Source organism: Megascapheus bottae, chromosome 9, assembly GCF_031878675.1.
Source record: "Megascapheus bottae isolate mThoBot1 chromosome 9, mThoBot2.hap1, whole genome shotgun sequence".
NCBI lineage: Eukaryota > Metazoa > Chordata > Mammalia > Rodentia > Geomyidae > Megascapheus > Megascapheus bottae.
This window is the reverse complement of record NC_143517.1, coordinates 415,072-435,961: the sequence shown is the minus strand read 5'-3', so window position 1 is coordinate 435,961 and position 20,890 is coordinate 415,072. Positions and strand designations below refer to the sequence as shown.

The 20,890-nt window shown below is 36.3% G+C and overlaps 1 protein-coding gene across 1 annotated transcript in view; it reads left to right on the top strand.

Moving 5' to 3' along the window:
* Nucleotides 1-1,535: 1,535 nt before the first annotated feature.
* Nucleotides 1,536-20,890, top strand: part of LOC150058669 (coiled-coil domain-containing protein 7-like) — a 263,512-nt gene continuing 244,157 nt past the window's right edge. The window contains exons 1-3 of the mRNA XM_090339663.1: nucleotides 1,536-1,779; nucleotides 6,633-6,938; nucleotides 7,375-7,497. Of these exons, the coding sequence (XP_090195789.1) occupies nucleotides 6,678-6,938; nucleotides 7,375-7,497 (384 nt within the window). The 5' untranslated portion in view covers nucleotides 1,536-1,779; nucleotides 6,633-6,677. The remainder of the gene's footprint in view (nucleotides 1,780-6,632; nucleotides 6,939-7,374; nucleotides 7,498-20,890) is intronic.

The following is a 20,890-nucleotide window of genomic DNA, read 5'->3' as shown; positions in this document are numbered from 1 at the left end:
TTTTATTTATAGTAAATATTTCACTTTATATTTTATAATGTGTCTATTTCTTTCAATCATGCCTTATTATTATTATTATTCTTTAGATTATTTTCATTTAGTAGGGATTCAATTCAGCATGTCAATTCATAAGTATATTGTATCTTTATCAAAAGTCATACTTTCCAGTACCTCCTCCTCCTTCTGTCCAGATCCTACCTACTTCTTTAAGTAGTTTTGTTCCATTTTTACATTAAATATTTTGACTGCACTTACATAACTTGACCCTTTCTATTTGTCTGTCCCCTTTCTCTTTAGCCCCATCTAATGGCAAAATACATTTTTCTTCCTTGGTATTAATTTTCATAAACTGTAAATTGTTTTTAAACTGTAAATTTATGAACTGTAAGTTCATACCTTTTGCCTTTATCAGATTTTACTTGTCTAAAATAAATTTCATAAAATCTTTTGAAGCAAAATTTAATATTTAAATGAATATTTACAACTACTATCTTTACATAAGATCTCTGAATTTCTGTTATTTCTCCTAATTACAAAGTTTAGCAAATTTATAAAATGAAGCTATTCAAAACCCACTAATTTACTACAACTAGGGTTAAAAAGTATTTGAATTAGTTTTTGCGAAATTTAGTCTGTAAATAATATGCATTATTCTAGGGACTGTGTATACATTTAACTCATTTTAAAACTCATAATTCTGGGAGGTTAGAAATACTTAACTATCTATAAACAAAGACCCAGGCTGAGGATAGCAAGGCAAACTGCCTTAAGACAACACTTCCACTCAGTGGCAGCCCCATAATTTAAACACAAAAATCCTAGCTCCACAGCATGTGATACACACAATGTGGGGGAAATATTTATCTGCAAGTGATTTTAAGTGATATAACAGCAAATAATTATTTCAAAATATACAATAACAAAGACTTTATACTTACCTGATTTCAAAATACAACTCTCAGAAATGGTTTATTTTGCAAAGGAACTCCTTGACGGGAATCATTCATACATTCAGATGCTTATTTGTTTATTAGCAAATGTGGGTGCAGTAGATGATGCACATCAATGACATTCCTGGTACTTAAAACGTTATAATCCCAGAGTCATAGTGTGTGCTTTCTATCACATGCGAACAAATTTTCCCTGTGCCCCCAGAATCTGAACTGCTAAATTGGTACGCCTGACATTTTTGAGCACCTTGCAAAATCAGAATGTGAGAATACAATCAGTGGTCTACGTATGTGTAAGGCATAGTGCTCTCCTTTCAGATAACTCAATCTATTTTATTATTTATTATTAGTTTGTTTTCTTTATCTCCAAGATATTGTAAGCACTGCCTACTCGTTTCACCCACAGTGAAATAATTGCTAATTTTTGGCTTGCCATATACAGCAAGCCATATTTGCTGATTTTGTTGTGTTTTGTTGTCTGCATTGTGGGCATCGCTGGCCACGACTTCAGTGATCAAAAGTGCGTACCCTGGAGTCTTCAGAATGCGACAGCTGGCACGCGCCCCTAAGATCGTTGCAGCCACAGTAGGCTCAGAGAAACATCAAGGTGGACCTGGCGGCGAGGCGAGCTGGTCCACCATTTTTTCAGCACAAATGTCAATTTGTAGAAGATCTAGACTGGCTTCTGAAGAGTTACTTGGCTTTCTATTTCAAGGAAATCTAGGAGGCTCATAATTTTCAACTTTTCCAGACACATAGTTCCTCTCGGAAGAGCAAGCCTCGCCAAAGCCAAACAACCCAGAAAAGAAATTTCCAACAATCTCTTCAGGTACAACCCCTATGAGGGAAAACGGTGTGTGTGTGGGTGGGGGGTAATGAAACCTAGAGGCATTCATTTGGTCCTCTTGTAAGGCAAAAGCATCCTTGCTTGTGTGTGTGTGTTCTCTGACACGGATTGCTCCTTAGCAGTTTTCTTTTTCCCTTGCAGGAGATAAAATTAGATTTCTGAATTAAAATTTCTATAGTTTATCATAAAAAGGTTTAAAATAGATAACAATACTGAAGTTTAAAACTGCAAACGAGTTGTCCTAATGTCAGAAAATGAAGAACTTGTGCAAACTGGTGATGACATAATATGCACTTCAAGTTTGTCATAAGGGATAAACATAATAAATATGGATAATCATTCATGATTTTCTTATTAGCATACATATTTCTTGAATAGAATTCATATTTATGTATCAGTTTACTTGGTGGATTCATTTGATTGGCCATTTTGCAGTATAAAAGGGGCTTTCTCAAAGAAATACAGTATCATTTCCACACTGACTTTTTAAAATAGTCTAATGTCTGCTTCCCTACCTTCTTGTTAATATTAAAACAAAAAGCCAAAACAGTTTTTTATACATATCTGAAGCAAGTTGTCATGCTTAAAAGTTTTTTTTTGTTTACCTGGGGATATTATCCCAGAAATTTATTCAATACTGGGTACATATCTTGCTTCCCACTGAATCCTTTCTATCAACTTATCTATGGATAGAGGAAATTTGACGGTTTGAGACACAAATTTATGGTTTCATGGTCCTATTAACTATGAAATTGTAAAACATGCTGTTGGCAGGAATAGCTCTTCCAAAAGGCCCTTTAGGAACATATGAACTTGCCTCTCAGCTTTTGGTGGATGTTCTTGGCTTATGAGCCTTTTCATTACAATAACTACTTGTTTTCATGTGATGTTCTCTTTTTGGCGTGTATGTTTGCTTTTGGTTTGAATTAAAAAGTCATTGACATATGGGTGATGAATAATTCTCAAATATTTCTAGTCTTAAAATCCTTTTTTTCTACCATCTATTAGTTGTGCAACCTATATTGAAATATATTTGTGTCCTTGATGTAGGAAATACCTGTTCTCATTTGTTGCACTCGTGATCAAACCAAGCATGTTGGACAAATGACATAACACCAAGCCACACTCAGTCCTCAAATAAAAAGAGTAAGTCACTGGAGTAGAGATCTTCTAAGTTTTTTCTAAACTCATATAAATTTAATAATATTTAACAAGACTTTATTACAAACATGTATTCACAGTTGGTCAGGTTCAGAATTGATTATATTTTGAGATAGGTCACAATTCAATAGTATACAAACTTCTTATCTCCAGTAATACATTGTGTACTTATTCTTGATCATCTATTCTCTCTTTAGTAATACATTGTATACTTACTACCTTTTGTAAGAAAATATCAAATATTTCTATATACCATATTACTTTTTCCACTTTTACTTTGGCAATTCTCTTTATTTTATTTTATTGTCAAGGTGATGTATAGAGGGGTTACAGTTTGTAAAGTAGTGAGTATATTGCTCCTGGAACTTCGTTATCTCTTCCCATGTTTTTCTCCCACTTTTCCTCTCCCACCCCTCCCAAGTTGTAAAATTCAATTCCAACATATTGTCTTGTGAATATTGCTGATACATTTCTTCATCCTTTGTCTTATCATATTGTTTTTCCCCTTTCCTTCCCTAATTCAAATAAACAAATGAACATATATACAATACACCAGGAACCAAAGTCAGATACAGTAACAACAGGGGATAAACCATAAGGGAGAAAAAAGACAAAAGAGAAAAGAAATAACTTCACATAGTACATTAAAAACAACAACCACAAAGATAAACCTCTTGTTTCCATATCGTGGAGTTCATTTCATTTAGATCATCCTATATGGCCAAGTATTCAAAAAAGAATAGTAAAAAGAATATATTAAAGAAAAAAGAAATACATATTAAAGAAAAAGAGAAATATATATATATACATAAAAGAGAAAATTGATTAAAAAAGATACCTCACAATTATGAGTTCTTAAACAAGAAATACTGAGATTAAAAACCAAAAGATTAAAAAACAGAGTATTTAGTCATTAAAAATATAGTTTGAAAAATGTCTATACAAAACGAAGGAGAACTACTACTAATTGCTCTCACTATGTTTCTTGGAATGACCACAATGACAGAATAAAAAAAAAAGGTTAAAAATGGACTGAGAAAAAAAGAGCCCCAAAAAAGGAACAAGTAAAAATGAAAATTAAAAAAAGTAGTAAAATTATGGGGCCGGGAGTTTGGCCTAGTGGTAGAGTGCTTGCCTAGCATGCACGAAGGCACAGGTTCGATTCCTCGGTACAACATACATAGAAAAAATAGCTGGAAGTGGTGCTGAGGCTCAAGTGGTAGACTCTAGCCTTGAGAAAGTCCAAGGACAATGCTCAGACCCTGAGCTCAAGCCCAGGACTGGCAAAAATAAATACATAAATAAATAAGTAAATAAAGTAGTAAAATTTAAAAATTGATTAGAAAAAATATTCTTGTGTATCCACTGAATTTGGGGATCAGTCTCTTTAAGAAGTCTCTTTTGTGTTTTGTCTTTGTTGGTTTTTCCAATGTTTGCTTGACTGGGCAGAAAAAGTTCTCCCTTACAGACTTGGGGTCTTTGTGACTGCTCACCTAGGTTAATTTACTGGCAGGAACTTTACATGTCCTACAGGAGAAATCTGGCTGTTTTCTGTAGCGTAGAAGTGGATGGAGTTGTATTCTATGTGGAGTCCCTGGTGAGATTCAGAACTCACTCTGATCCAGCCTTGGACCACTATTGTTTTAGCCAACTCAACAGAGAGTAGCCTTGGTGTGGAGCTGCCTCTTGCTTTGTTTACTGGAGAGGAAAGCCACTCTACCCATTGAGGAATTGCTCCCTCCAGGGCAGGGAACCTATTGCCCAGTTAAGCTGACACTGGTCAGATCCTTTGCTCCTTGGAGAAATGGCACTGGGGAAACCATTTGTCAGGCTTCAGTTATCTGCTAGTTGGTTTGGCAGGGTATTTGCCAGTAGCCAAGATGGCTGTTGGCTGGATGGGGTGGAGCTACCCTCCCAATGCCAATTTGGGAGCAAGAGTGAGAATGTCTTTTGTAAGGTACTCACACTTCCTCTCGGTTGTCTGCATATGTCCATAGACAGCAGGATGAAGATTTCTGCTCATAGTCACCTGGTCTGTGCTGCAGGTAAGTGATGCACTGAGCGCTCATGGTTCAGTGCCTTTGTCTTGGTGCAGCTTCTCTGGGGAGTGACAGCTGTTGCTGCCACCAGTGTGGGCTCAAAACTCTCTTCATAAGCAGGCTGTCTGAATTTTTCCTCTCTCCCTGAGATCTTTGTGCTACTACAGCTTACTTGGTATCGTTCTTTAGGTATCAACTTTCTGTACAATGCAAAAATTGGTATTTTGGTGAAGCTCAGAACAACTCACTGCGAACCTCTGCCATCTTCCCAGAATCCTTTATAATGAAGTTTTCAAAAGAAAATTTTATTCTTCCTTAAAGTAAAATGTTAATATTAGTAACAAATTATCTTTTACTTTTCTTATGCTATGATTTAAAACTAATGTTTCCAACTAATTATAGAGTTTCTTTGTACTATAATGTTTACATCTTCTCAATTTAAGAAGGAAAATTGCTAGTTACCAGGTAAAGTAAAAGTTATCAGTAATATCAGAGGATATGTTTGCTAGATTATTCACAATCAGGTTTATTGATGTATTAAGAGAATATTATTATATCTTTGAACACAGTTCAATATTTTAGCAAATTTTAATAAAAATGTGAAAGAGTTTAATATTCAAAATTAAAAAACCTATTATACTATCTTTGAAGAATGATGCCAGTAGCAGGGTATGAACTGGCTCAGTTATTAATGGTCCCTTCCATGCAAATGTAAAATCTACCTGGACTAGGGTTTTTGCTGTGAAATGTCAAGCAAGACATATCTCCAGGAAAAGAAGCAGTCTATTCAAACATCTAATATTATCAATTTCAGTTTATAAATTCATTCAAAAAATCTTAAAGAACAATTTTACCAACAAAACTAGATATTCACCAGGTAACTTCAACGTCCACTTCAGTTAGAATTGGTTGACTGCACAATGATAACATTGACTTGACTCAAAAATTATCTATGAAGTCCAGATTTCAAATTGAGCAGTGTATAGTGAATATAGTTCTGCTGATGGGGTCATGATATTTTAAGCTACATAGGGAAGGGTTTGAAAACCAATTTGCCTAAAATTCAGTCTCTGCTCTTGTACTTAATAACTGAGCAGCTACTTTGTACCCTTACATTATATACCTGTTAAATAGGAATAAAAATCCTAGGTCATAAAATTTTAAAGTCAAATACATTAATACTTGTAAAATTTAAATCATAACACACAATTTAGAAGTGGAAGTGATTAAGCACCAAATATTTTTATTTACTTTGGCAAAATAAAATATTAAGCCAAATATTTTGTAAAAAAAATTTTCAGGGAAAATCAGTCTTGTTGGATGACAGAATTTTGGAAAGTGCAGGATTCATTAATCTTATGAAAGGTAATTGAGAATGTGGATATTCACAAGTCAATTACCAGAAAGGCATAAGTTGTAAAACCCATTGGCTATACATTAACATATAAGATCTGTAATCATTCTCCTGTCTTCACTTTTCCAGCAAGTAACAAAATGCTATCTGTATTCATCAGTAACAATATAACCCTTGGATAATAAAAACAGACATAAGCCATAAATTTAATTAGAATACTTTCCATTTTATTACATACGTAGTAGAAGATTTTATCTAAATCTCTTAATGTCTATCCACAGGGAAGAATTTTTATGTAGAATTTTTCAAGCTACCTTGATAACAAAATGAAGCCAGCAAAACACGTTTCAGTTCTCAGTCACCCTTTGACAAGTTCTCCAGAAGAACCTTCTATAAAACGACCACTCAGTTTATCATCATCACCTAAAGCAAAATTACTACATCATGAAGTTGAACCAATGGTCATAAGATCTCCACCCACAGGAGAAGCCATGGTGCAATATGCTCTACCCATTCCATCCATTAAGACAAAGAGATTAATAGCAGGAGATGAAAAGATCAAAGAGATTATCAAACACCTCCTTGTGGTAAGAAATTTTTCTGGACTCTGTGTTGGGAGGTTTCACCACAATTCTCTCCATGTGTAATGATTTGGTAACAGGTTACTACACAATATTCAACACATAAAAATGACAAAATTTATTATGGAAGACATGTGGATAGAAGTCTGGAAGGATACAGCTACAAAGTTTAAAAGGTTTGTTCTTTTGAGTACCAGAGAACACACTTGCATACTTTGGCAACAAATCTTGACACAAGTAAAATGTTTATTAGGGGAAATTATTAATCCCGCACTGCCCAGAATTTACTTGTGAGATAGTAATGAGGTAACCTCAGCCTTGCGAATACCAAAATTCCAAACTCTCACTAGGAAAGCTAATACTGATATGATTTATTTTATATTTACATTTCTTGACAAATTTTGAACTACAGCTCCAACTAATTTGCCTTGCATTTTTATAGGTTGTTTCAAATTTGGAAAAAACTTATGGATTTGGTTTTGAAGATGGTGAGAGTAAAAAAGTTGACTCTGATCAGGAAGATGTATCTACCTATGAAAGTCTATATGAAACTGCACGAACAAAGGTTGATATTTACTTTTACAATACATAGAGTTTTTTTTCATAGAGAATTCCCTGTTCCCATAAATGGTCTTTTAGGAAACTTGGTATTAGTGTACTGAATTTCAGCTACTATGCAATACCTATTCTAAAAATTTAATAAGGCAGTCCTGTGTCTTGAATCTACTTAACCCTTCCCCAATCTTTAACTCAAGGACTTGTGCTTGCTTGGCTTTCTTGTTCACAGTGAGTGCACTATTAGTTGTGCTATACATTCCTACTTGCTTTTAGCTGGATAATTGAAAATTAAGTTCCCTGAGCTTCTGTGACTGCATTGGTTCCTAACAACAATGAGCAGCTATGATTACATGTGGAAGCCATTAGCATCTGAATTATAATGTTCACATTATATTATATATAATTTTTAATATTTAAAAAGTATTAAGTCATTGTACAGAGGTTACAATTCCATAAGTAAGGTCATGAATATAATGTATCCTCATGAGTATCACCTCTTTTATCATTCTCTCTAGTTTTCCCCTCCCATCTGACATTTCAAGGTACATTGTTTAAATTTTGCATAATGTATATTTATATGACTGTTACAGTTCAAATTTTCCATAATGTATATTTAATATGAGTGTCAGCACTCTTCCTCCATTTGTGTGTCCCTTCCCCCATTTACTTTCACTCTACCATAAACATGTTTTATATTCCTGGTAATTCTTTTTTTTGGTCTGCAAGTTCTGGAGCTCGGGGCCTGGGTACTGTTCCTGTGCTCCTTTGTGCTGCTCTGTATCTTTTGACTGGAGAGTTAAGCCCTTGATGTTTAACATTATTGTAATAAATATATCATGTTTCTTGCCATTTTGTTGTTTTCCTGGCCCTTGCTTCTTTATCTTCATTTTTTTTGTTTTTACTTATCTACCCATCTGGCAGTGTTTATTCATCACTCCATTTCTTGGATTTTGATTGTCTTCTGCTGGCTGTCTTTAGTATTCTTTGTAGTGCTAATTTAGTGGTTGGGAATTCCTTAGTTTCTGTTTATTATACAAGGTTTTTGTTTCTCCATCTGTTGTGAATGGCAACTAGGTTAACAGTTGTTATACTACAGAGCTTGAATTATATTTTTCCAGTCTCACCTTTAATTTAGAGCTTTTGTTGAGAAATCTACATTGATTGAAACAATTTTCCTATTGTAAAAGAGTTACTTCTTTGATTTTTCTGCTCTCAACATTCCTTATAAGTACAGAGTTTAAACAATGATATGCCTATCAATTTTATTCTCTGGTATGCTTGCATTTTTATGCTTCTATTAGGTGGGTAAAATTATTTTTCTTGAGGATGTTTTCTGCTATTATTTTGTTGAATAGGTTCTTAATATCTTCAGTTTCCACCATCAATTCCTCTTAGTTTGCTGCAAATACTTGCATGTTATCTTGGTATTTTCTAAATAAGTTTTTAATGACTTGTTGCTTCTTTGAATTCCTCAGCTGTTTATTCAATGCGTGATGCCCTGTTTTCAACTTCTTTCAATCTATTGCTTAGGCTTTCAACCATGTATTTTTATTAGGGTGATAGAATTCTTCAGGCTTATCTCTGTACTGAATTCCACTCTTATCCTATACATTTCTGTATTATTTCTCTTGGTTTTCTTCTGTTTGTTTTTTTTAAAGACCTTAAGTGCCAGTGATTGTATACAGAGATTCCCTTCTTGAATACTTTTTTGTTAAATATGTCATTTGAAATATGATATAAAAACCAAGGTTAATAAATTCTTTAATAAAAAAGGAAAAAAATCATTGGCCATTTCTATTAATATTGTTTTAATGAGTCCAATGTTTGGCATTTCTTCTTTATTCTCTTTAGAATATGTGCTATGAGGGTGATATATAGAGGGGTTATAGTTGCATTCATAAGTTAGTGAGTACAGTACTTCTCAAACATTGTTACCCCTTTCCATATTTTTCTCCCATGTTGTAAAGTTCGTTTCCAACATATTGTCTTGTGAACATCACTGTTATATTGGTTCACCTTTAGTCCTTTGTCTCATCATCTTGGTGTTACCCTTCTTTGTGTGTGTGTGTGTGTGTGTGTGTGTGTGTGTGTGTGTGTGTGTGTGTTTCAGTCATGGGACTCGATCTCTGAATCTCGTGCTGTCCTTGAGCCCTTCAGCTGAAGGCTAGCTCTCTACCACGTAAGCCAGATAGTCACTTACTTGGTGTTCCCCTTTTCTTGCCTAATTCAAATCAACAAATAAATGTATGTACAATACACCAGGTACCAAAGTCAGATACAGTAACAACAGGAAATAAATCAGAAAAGAAATAATTTTACATAGTACATTAAAAAACAACCATCACAAAGATAAAACTCTTGATTCCATATTCAGGAGTTCATTTGGCTTAGCCTCATCCTCTATAACTATATGCATATAGTTATTGAGCTATTGTGTGCTGCTACGCTGCCATCAGAAAGAATAACATTGCCCCATTCTCCCCATTTGTAAGGAATTGGACTTAGAAAAAGATCATGTTAAGTGAAGTAAAGCAGACCAAAGAAGCATAGGCTCCATGATTGCTCTCGTTTGTAGTAATTATTATAGGTCTATCAGAAAATATATAGCAGAAAATCACAACAGCACAATAGTTCTTCTTTACTCTCTAAGCCTTTTTCTGTGTCACGTAGTTTTTAGAAGTATTTGGGTATGCTGGATGTGGTGGGTCAAGCCTGTAATCCTAGCTAATCAGGAGGCTGAGTTCTGAGGATTGTGGTTCAAAGCCAGCCCACGCACTAAAGAACTTGAAACTCTTATCTCTAAAAGTGGGACTGTGGCTCTGGGGTAGGGCAGTAGCCTTGAGCTAAAGAGCTCAAGTACAATGCCCAGACCCAGAGTCCCATGACACACACACACACACACACACACACACACACACACACACACACAGAAATATTTGGGTATTAGAGAGGATGAGGATGAGCCTCACCACCACTCCCACCTTTTTTCTGGTATGTGGTACCAAGGAATCAAACCTGAGTCTTCATGCATGCAAGGCAAGCACTCTACCACTAGGCCAAACTCCCGGCCAAAACCATTTTCTTTTACTATTCCTCTGTCTAAATGGATAAATGGCTTTTAAAGGCTTGGATTTTTAAAATAACCCTTCAAATTCAGTATCTCAAAGCTACTGTTCATTTAGACAGCACACACTAAACTAAGTTCCATACTACATTCATTATGCCAGGTTTGTATATTTATTTTGCTTTGATTCTTTGTACATAGAATTTTTTATATAGAATTTAATCCTTCTGTGATGACTTATTTTTATGATAGCAATACTAGAGTAAAGTGGCTCTTATCTTTTTACATGCTATTGTTAAGTGGTGCTTTTGATCCTCCTGTAAAACTATATAATAGTCCTAATCAACTACTTTTTAATCATTGGCTTGTAGTTGGAAATTCATTATTATTATTACTATTATGACTATTATTATTATATTGTCACTCCCTCTTAGGTCCTGTTAGGAAGAAAATAACTATATATGATAAGAAAAAATACAGTGTATATAGTACATTCAACATATCTCATATCTTTTTAAAAATTTTATCCTATTGTTGGGGCAATGTAAAGAGTGATTACAATTATATTCATCAGGTAGTGGGTACATTACTCCTTGAACACTGATATCTCCTCTGATGTTTTTCTCCCAGCTTCCCTCTCCTAACCCCTTTCCAATCATCTTGTTTTTCCCCTTCCCTTCCCTATTTCAAGTACCAGGTACCAAAGTCAGGTACAGTGACAACATGAGATAAACCATAGTGAGAGAAACAAAACAAGAGAGAGAGAGAGACAGAGAGAGAGAGAGAGAGCAGAGAGAGAGAGAGAGCAGAGAGAGAGAGAGAGAGAGAGAGAGAGAGAGAGAGAGAGACAGAGACAGAGACAGAGACAGAGAGAGACACAGAGAGAGAGACAGAGAGACACAGAGAGAGAGACAGAGAGAGAGAGACAGAGAGAGAGAGAGAGAGAAAGAAATAACCTCACACAGTAGGTTGGATTGGACAACAAACACAAAAATAAAACTATCATTTCCATATTCCAGAGTTCATTTCACTTATCCTCACACATAAGTGTGAAACGATTGTGGTCCACTGCTAGGAGAATCCTGGATGTGTAGTACTTATTGTAAATGAGGGAAACCATGGAGTCTGTTTCTTTGGGTCCGGTTTGCTTCACTTAATATTTTTTCCAAGTCTTTTCACATCCTTACAAATGGAGTATTGCCATTCTCTCTGATGACAGCATACAATTCTGTTGTGTATAAATACCACATCTTCTTGATCCATTCATCTACCGAGGGGCATCTAGGTTGGTTCCATATCTTAGCTATGGTAAATAATACTGCATGAACATGGTTGGGCTAGTAGCTTTAGTGTGTTTTGTTTCTGGAGTGGGATTTCTGGGTCATCGGGGATCTCTATGTTTAGCCTTTTGAAGAACAGCCATACTGCTTTCCAGAGTGGTTGAATTAGTTTACACTCCTACCAACAATGTAGCATTCCCTTCTGCCCACATCTCTGCCAGTATCTGTTGTTATTAGATTTCTTGATAATGGCCATTCTAACTGGAGTGAGGTGGAATTTCAGCGTTGTTTTGATTTGTATTTTTTTATGGCAAGAGGTGTTGGGCATTTCTTCATGTGTCTAAAGGCCATTCGTATTTACTTTTCAGAGAAGTCTCTCTTTAAGTCTAGTCCACCTTTTAATGGGATGGTTGTTGCTTTGAGAACTTATTTTTGAGAATTTCAATTTTGTGTGCTGTAGGTATATTTTAGATAGGAGGCCCTTATCTGTTGTATGGCTAATGAAGAACTTTTCCCAGTCTGTGGGCTTTTAATTAACTTACTAGCTATATCCTTTGCCATACAGAAGCTCTGCATTTTATTACAGTCCATTTGTCCAAACTTTCTTTGACTTGGTATGTTTCTGGGCCTTTATTAAGAAAGTTTCAACTTGTGCCAGTGAGAACTAGGGTATCTCCTATTTCTTCCTGTAAAATTTTCAGGATATCTGCTTTTACCTCAAGGTCTTTGATCCATTTGGAGTTAATTCTGGTGCAGGGTGACATATAAGAATCTACCTTTAGTTTTTCTACAGGTGTTTAACAAATTCTGACAGCCCTATTTGTTGAAGAGTCTTTCTTCAATCCTAATTTTTTGGTTGCCTTATCAAAGATTAGGTGGCTATAGGCCTGTGGGTTGATTTCTGGGTCTTCAGTCCTATTCCATTGTTCCTCAGGCCTGTTGTTGTTCCAGTACCAAGCTGTTTTAATTATTATAGCCCCGTAATAAATAGTCTGAAGTTTGGTATCAATATTCATTCCGTGCTCTTCTTTCTGCTAAGGATAGGTTTTGCTATACATGACCTCATTTTATTCCATGTGAATTTTTGGAATGCTTCCTCTATTTCATTAAAGACTGAGATTGGGACATTGATGAGTATTGCATTGAATTTGTAGGTAGCCTGTGGTAGGATTGCCACTTTCTCAATATCAATCCACCCAATCTAGTATCATGGGAGGTTTTTCCACATCCTTAATTCTGCTTTACTTTCCTACTTCAGTTTTTAAAGTTTTCATTTTAGGGGTCCTTTGCTTCCTTGGTAAATTCCTAAATATTGTTTTTTGAGGCTATTGTGAAAGGAGTGACTTTCCTGATTTCAGTCTCACTCTTCTTGTTGTTGGAATACAGGAAAGCAGTTGAGATTGGAGGGTTAATTTTAACCCTTGTTACTATGCTAAAGTTTCAAATCAGCTTAAGAAACTTAGCAGTGGAGTCTTTAGGATTCCTTAAATACAGAAACATTTCATCTGCAAAGAGGGAAAGTTTTATTCATCTTTCAATATTTGGATCCCTTTATCTCATATCATTTGTTGTCATAATCCTTTTTCAATATATTTTTCCATATATTTTTATTGTAATTAATAGAATGGTTACATTATATTCATCAGATAGAAGATGCATTACTTCGCAAACATTGATACCCTTTCTCATGTCTTGGTCCCCAATTCCCACACCCTACTCCCACCCCTCTTCTTGTTTCCCCTTTCCCTATCCAATTTCAAACAACCAAATAAGCATATATAGAATATATCAGATGCCAAGGTGAAATACTGTAAAAATATGAGATAACCAAGGGACAGTGAAAGAGACCAGAGATAACATAGTACATTAAGGACAACAATCACTCATTATATGGCTTTTGTTTCTATATCCTGAAGGTCCTTTCATTTAGGTCGTACTATGACTATGTGGCCTTAGGTGTCTAGGTTTTGTTCTGTTGTAATTCAGTTACAAGAGCCCAAGGTTTTTCTACTGATTATGACAAATGAGGGAAACCATTGAAACTATGTTCCTTTGAGTCTGGCTTACTTTACTTAACATGATTTTTACTAAGTTTTTCAATTTCCTTACAAATGGGGTGATGTCTTTTTTCTGACAGCAGCATAGAATTCCATCATCAACTGGGAGTTGATCCATTCATCAACTGGGAGTCATCTGGGTTGGTTCCATATCTTTGCTATGGTAAATAGTGCTGTGATGAACATCGCTGTGCTAGTGGCTTTAGTATGTCCTTGTTTCTGGACCATTGAGTAAATGCCAAGTAGTGGAATTGCTGGGTCATAGGGGAGTTCTATGTTTAGTCTTTTGAGGAACTGCCATACTGCTTTCTCTATTGGTTGAATGAATTTGCACTCCTACCAACTGTGTAGTAGTGATCCCTCCTGGCACATCCCCACAGCATTTGTTGCTAATAGATTTCTTGATCATGGCCAGTCTCACTGGAGTGAGGTGGAATCTTTGAGTTATCTTGATTTCTTTTATGACCAGACATATCGAGCATTTCTTCATGTGCCTATAGGCCATTCTTATTTCTTCTTCAGAGAATACTCTATGTCATTGGCCCATTTTTTAATGGGATGGTTGTTTCTTTGGAGATTAGTTTGGGAGCTATTCAATTTTTTAAGCTGTTGATATATTCTAGTTATGAGGCTTTTGTCTGTTTTATGGTAAGTGAAGATCTTCTCCCACTCTGTAGGCTTTCTAGTTAATTTGCTAGCTATGTCCTTTGCCATACAGAAGCTATAATGCAGTTTCATTTATCCAGAATTTCTCTGATTTGTTGCATTTCTCGGTCCTTATTAAGGAAGTTTTGACCTGTGCCAAGAAGACCTACTGTATCTCCTATTCCTTCTTGTAAAGTTTTCAGTGTATCTGCTTTTTCCTCGAGGTCTTTCATCCATTCGGAGTTAATCATGGTTCAGGGTGACATAGAAGGACCCAAGTTTAGTTTTCTGTAGATGCTTAACTAGTTCTGCCAGCACCACTTGTTGAAGAGGTTGTCTTTCTTCTATTCTATTTTTTTTGGCACCCTTATCAAAGATTAGATGGCCATAGGTCTGTGGGTTAATATCTGGGTCCTCTGTTCTATTCCATTGGTTGTCAGGCCTGTTCTTGTGCCAGTACCAACCTGTTTTGATTACCATAGCTCTGTAATAGAGTCTAAAGTTTGGTATTGAAATTCCTCCTTTGCTGTTCTTTCTGCTAAGAATTGTTTTTGCTATATGGGGTCTTTTATTATTCCATATGAAATTTTGGATTGCCTCTTCTATTTTTTTAAAGAATGACCTTGGGATATTGATAGATATTGCATTGAATTTGTAAATAGCCCTTTGGCAAGATAGCCATTTTCACGATGTTAATTCTACCAATCCAGGAGCATGGGAGGTTTTTCCATTTCCTCAGTTCTGCTTTAATTTCCTTTTTAGGGTTTTTAAGTTTTCATCCAAAAGGTCCTTTACATTCTTAGTTATGTTAATTCCTAGGTACTTTATTCACTTTGAGGCTATTCCTACAGGTGTTGCTTTCCTGATTGTTTACTCGTTCCTCTCATTGTTGGCATATAGTAAGGCAGTTGATTTTTAAGGGTTAATTTTATACTCTGCTACCTTGCCAAAGTTTCAAATCAGCTCAAGCAGCTTGGTAGTGGAGTCTGTAGGGTTCTTTAAATTTAGAATCATGTCATCTGCAAAGAGGGAAAGTTTCACTTCTTCTTTCCATATTTGGATCCCATTCATGCTTGCTTCTTGCCTTATTGCTCTGGCTAGGTATTCTAATACTACGTTAAAGACTAGTGGAGAGAGTGGGCATCCCTTTCTTGTTCCTGATTTTAAAGGAAATGGCTTTAGCTTTTTGCTATTAAGTATAATACTTGCTGTGGGTTTGTCATACGTAGCCTTTATTATACTGAGGAGTATTCCATGGATTCCTAGTTTCTCCAGAGCTTTTGACATAATGGGGGGGGGTTGCATCTTGTCAAATGCCTTTTCTACATCTATTAAGAAAATCATGTGATTCTTGTCCTTGCTCCTTCGTTTTCAATTTCATTGAAGAGCTTGAGGAGTACTGGTGTGAGCTCTGCTTTGAAGACCTTATAGAATTCAGCTGTGAATCCATCTGGCCCTGGGCTTTTCTTAGATGAAAGGTCTCTTATTGCCATTTCTATTTTAGTGCTTGAAATAGGTCTGTTTAGTTGGATTAGGTCTTCTTGGTTCAGTGTGGCTATGTTAATATTGGCTAGAAATTCATCCATTCTAGATTCTCAAATTAGTTGACATAAAGGTTTGAAAAGTATTCTCTTAATATGCTCTGGATCTTGGTCATTTCTGTCATGATATTACCATTGTCATCTGTGATTTTGTTTATTTGGGTATGCTCCCTTCTTTTTTGATAAGATTTGCTAAGGGTCTGTCAATTTTGTTATTTTTTTCAAAGAATCAACTCCTTGTTTTGCTGGTCTTTTCTATAGTTTTTTTTTGGACTCCGATTCATTTAATTCTGCTTTTAATAATTTGCTTCCTTCTACTGGGATTAGGTTTGGTTTGTGGCTCTTTCCAAGAGCTTAAAGTGACACATTAAATTGTTGGTTTGCAATTTTTCCAATTTGTTAATGTAAGAACTCAGAGCTGTAAATTATCCTCTTGAGTACTGCCTTTGCTGTGTCCCAAATAAGCTGGTATTTTGTGTGCTCCTTTTTGTTAAATTTTATAAACTTTTGAATTTCTTTCTGATCTCCTTGATAACCCATTTGTGATTCAACAATGTGTTGTTCAATGTTCATGAGTTACAGAGTTTTTGTTGGTGGAGATTTGTGTTCAATTCCAGTTTGATGCCCTTGTGGTCTGAGAGAATGCAGGGAATAATTTCAATGTTTCTGAATCTGCACAGGTTTTTTTTCTTTTTTTATTGTAATTAATAAAAGGGTTACATGATATTTGCCAGATAGAAGGTGCATTAATTCACATATATTGATACCCTTTCACATGTCTTGGTAACCATTACCCTCCCCCCACCCGTCTTGGTTTTCCCCCCTTCGCTATCAAATTTCAAATAACCAAATACAAATAAATTCAATATATCAGATAACAAAGTGAGATACTGTAACAGTATGAGATACCCAAGGGACAGCAAAGGGGATGAGACATAACATAGTACATTAAGGACAACAATCATTCATTATATGGCTTTTGTTCCAGTATCCTGGAGGTCCTTTCAATTAGCTTCATACTATATGGCCTTAATTTTTTATTGTGATTAATAGAAGGGTTACATTATATTCACCAGATAGAAGGTGCATAACTTCACAAACATTGATACCCTTTCTCATGAATGGTTCCCATTTCCCTGGTTTGTTTTATGACCTAAAATGTGGTCTATTTTGGAAAATGTTCCATGTGCTGCTAAAAAAAATCATATATTGTGATGTTGTTGGGTGGAATAAGCTGCAGATGTCTGTTAGATCTAGTCATTCTATACAGTTGTTCAATTCTGAAATTTCTCTGTTGAGTTTTTGCATGGTCGATCTGTCCATAGGTGAGAGTAGTGTGTTAAAGTCTCCAACAATCACTGTGTTTCCATATATGTGTGGTTTTTAGTGAAAGTAGTTTGCTTGAGTAATTTTGGTGCTCCGGGATTAGGTGTGTAAATATTTAGGATGGTTATGTCTTCCTGGAGGAAAGATCCCTTTAATAGTATGTGATAACCTTCTTCGTCTTTTCTCACTAATTTTAATTTGAAATCTATTTTATCTGATATGAGAGTGGCAACTGCATCCTGTTTATGATAAACTTTATTCCAGCCTCTCACTTTAAAAAAATGGTTTTTTTTGAAGACAGCAGAATGATTATCTTTCTTTTTGATCCAACTATACAATTTATGCAGTTTAATTGGATAGTTAAGTCCATTGATATTGAGAGTTATGATTGAAAAATATTTACTAGTTTCTGCCATTTTTAAAAGCTTTCATTAGGGCCCGTGGCTTGACAGTTCTTGTGGCAATTACCTGGTAAAATTTTTTGGTCCCATTTCTTTGTCAGTACCACGTTTGTGTTGGTCTTCAATGCGTAGAACATCTTTGAGATTTTTCTGTAATACAGGTTTTGTTGCTACGTTATGTTGCAACTTTTCGTTGGAATGGAAGGTTTTTATTTTCTGTCAGTTATGAATGAGAGCTTATCTGGGTGTACAGTATTCTTGGTTAGTAGTTATTTGTCTTGAGGCATGACCTATATCCTTCCAATCTCTTCTTGCTTGCATGGTGTCTGCTGAGAAATCTGTGGTTATTCTCATTGATTTTCCTTTGTAGGTCACTGTTCTCTTCTTCCTGGCTGCTATTAGGATCCTTTCTTTGGTCTCTATGAATCCTCAGCGGATGGTAATGTGGTGGTGGGATGTCCTTTTCTGGTCAGGTCTGTTTGGGATTCTGAAAGCTTCTTGTATTTGGATGGGCCTGCCCTTTTGGATATTTGGAAAGTTCTCTGAGATGATTCCCTGAAGTATATTTCCAATACCATTGACCTCTTTCTCCAGGCCCTCCTGAATACCAATTAGCCTTAAATTCGGCTTCCTAATTGTATCTTAGACCTCCTGAAGTGTTGTCTCATAATTTCTACTTTTGATTTGACTCATTTTCTGTTCTTTCTCTATAACAACTGGATTATCTCAACCACAGTGATACTGTCTTCTGCATTGTCTAACCTGCTATCAATAGTTTCTACTTCATTCTTCATCTCCCTCCCTTCCAATTGCTCATTTTTGATGCCTTGCATCTCTTGTTTTAGATCATGTATGGACATCTTTTAACTCCTTGATTTCCATTTGAGTGGTTAGTTCAGCAACTTTATTCTCATTGGACATTTATTGGAGTTTGGTCAGCTTTTTATTTGTGGATTCTATGAATTCGTCCATTTTTCTTTGTCTATCTTCCTCATGTTCACGTAAGTCCTTTATTATGGCCTCCTTTATGGCTTCTTCATGTTCACATATCACCTTTCAAACTTTTCATTAATATTTATCAATTGCATTTGCGTAGCATTTAGAGGATTCTCTTCTAGTTTTTCCATTGATTGTTTCATTGCCTATTTATTAATACTGCATACTATTGCGATTTTTAAGATAGGACCAACTTAGAGCTCTTTATCTGGCCAGACAATAAATGTTCACAATTTTAGATTGATATTATCACTCTGTCTCTCTTTTTGTGCACTTAAAGACAAATCTAATACCACCACTAGTCATCATTTATGACCAAAAAAATCCCACAAATCCAGCCTCTATTGTATTTAAGTCCCTCTGGACCTACAGTGTTGCTCCTCAACAACATGGGTATTAGAGGGACACACAGGACTGGCCTGAAATCCCACGGAGCTTAGCAAGATGGCAATTATTGATGACCCTGCCCTTCCTCAATTACTGGGGAGAAAACGACACTGAGCCAGGGGCTGTGGCAGCCATGAAAGTGCAGCAGATCTCAGGTTTATTGCATCGGGCACATAGTTATATACTGTGGTGGAAAGAGGAGGTAGGAATTGGGAAAGGAGCCAATACAAAAAAGGCTAAGGTGCTATCACTAAGGATCAGGGCAAGCTTTCAAGTACTGGACGGGACCAGTACAGGAAAGCTTGCGGGCTGAGGACCTGCCCTAGGGGGTTCAGTTGAGTCATGTACACAGAAATATCCCAAGAGAGGTATGTAAGGAATGCCTGGCCAATGCCCTTTAATGGCTGCTGAGCTGGAATGGTAAACAGGCCCCAGAGATGGAGATCAGGCCACAACAACTCCCCCTTTTTGTTTGATAGAACAGGGAGGACAAGCACACAAAGCCCCTGTCTTAGGTTGTCTTCTTCAGGGGATCTTATCCATCATTGAGTACTCTGCGCCCTTCTGTCCCATGGTACTGATCACCCCCAGGCCTGTCTTAGGTTGTCCCCTCTCCAGAGATCTTACCCATCACTGGCTCTCCTGGAGACATTTAAGGGGAATCCAGGGATCCCTCCTTGTCATAGGGTCCTCGCTGGTCATAGGGGTCAGTGGAACCGGCAGCAAGCCTCTGATAATGCACCTTTATGTTCATCAACTGAATGGATTCTATCCTACTTTGAATGAATTGTACGGCCTTATTGATAACACATGGCCCAAAAGTTAAAAGTAAGAGCAAGAGGAGTACAGGACCAAGAAAAGGAAGGACGTTGGGTAGCCATCCATGCAGTCCAGTCCAGAGGAAGTTGGCTTGTAGCATCTTTCAAGATCTTGGAGCTGTTTAACCTTGTCTTGGACTATTCCCGATCTATTAGCATAAAAACAGCATTCCTCCTGTAAGAAAAGACTAAACCTTCCTTTTCAGAGGTAAAGAGGTTGAGTCCTCGATGATTTTGCAGAACTACCGTAGTCAGGGATTCCAGTTGTTTCTGGAGATCTGAAAGAGTACTAGGAACAGCTTGTAAATCATTAATCATCTGTTGAGATTAAGCTTTATAATAATGTAAGGAGGTTCCCAGCCCTGCTTTCCCAGTAGAGGCCTCAGTGGCCACTCGAAGGCCTATAATCATAAGAATAATTTAAATTGCTCTTTTAGCTCTTCCCCCCAATATGCTCAAATGTGGGAATAGGGAGACTTTAATTATTTGGGACCACATTAGTATCAAGGACCACAATAGCAGGGGTACAGAGCCCAGTCCAATCTCTGGGTAGGAAACTGAGTGCATTCCCTCCACAAATAAAGACTGTTTCATTAGGTGGGCAGAAGAAAGTACCATTAATGGTAATATTGTTTTGACAAAATGAATGGTGAATATGCCTGACATCTATATTACTGGAATTGTCGGGGAATGGGTCAGAGTTTAAACATGAGCTCTTCAGAGAAAAGGTGTACAAAGAAACTCCAGAGCTCTGTGGCAAAAGAGGGCACTGGGTATTATGCTGAGAGGAGTTAATAAGAATAGCATTGGCCTATGACAGCCCAGGCTTTATACAAATCCAGCAGTCCCCTGCTATGTTTGGATTTGTAATGTTAAGCAAATTAA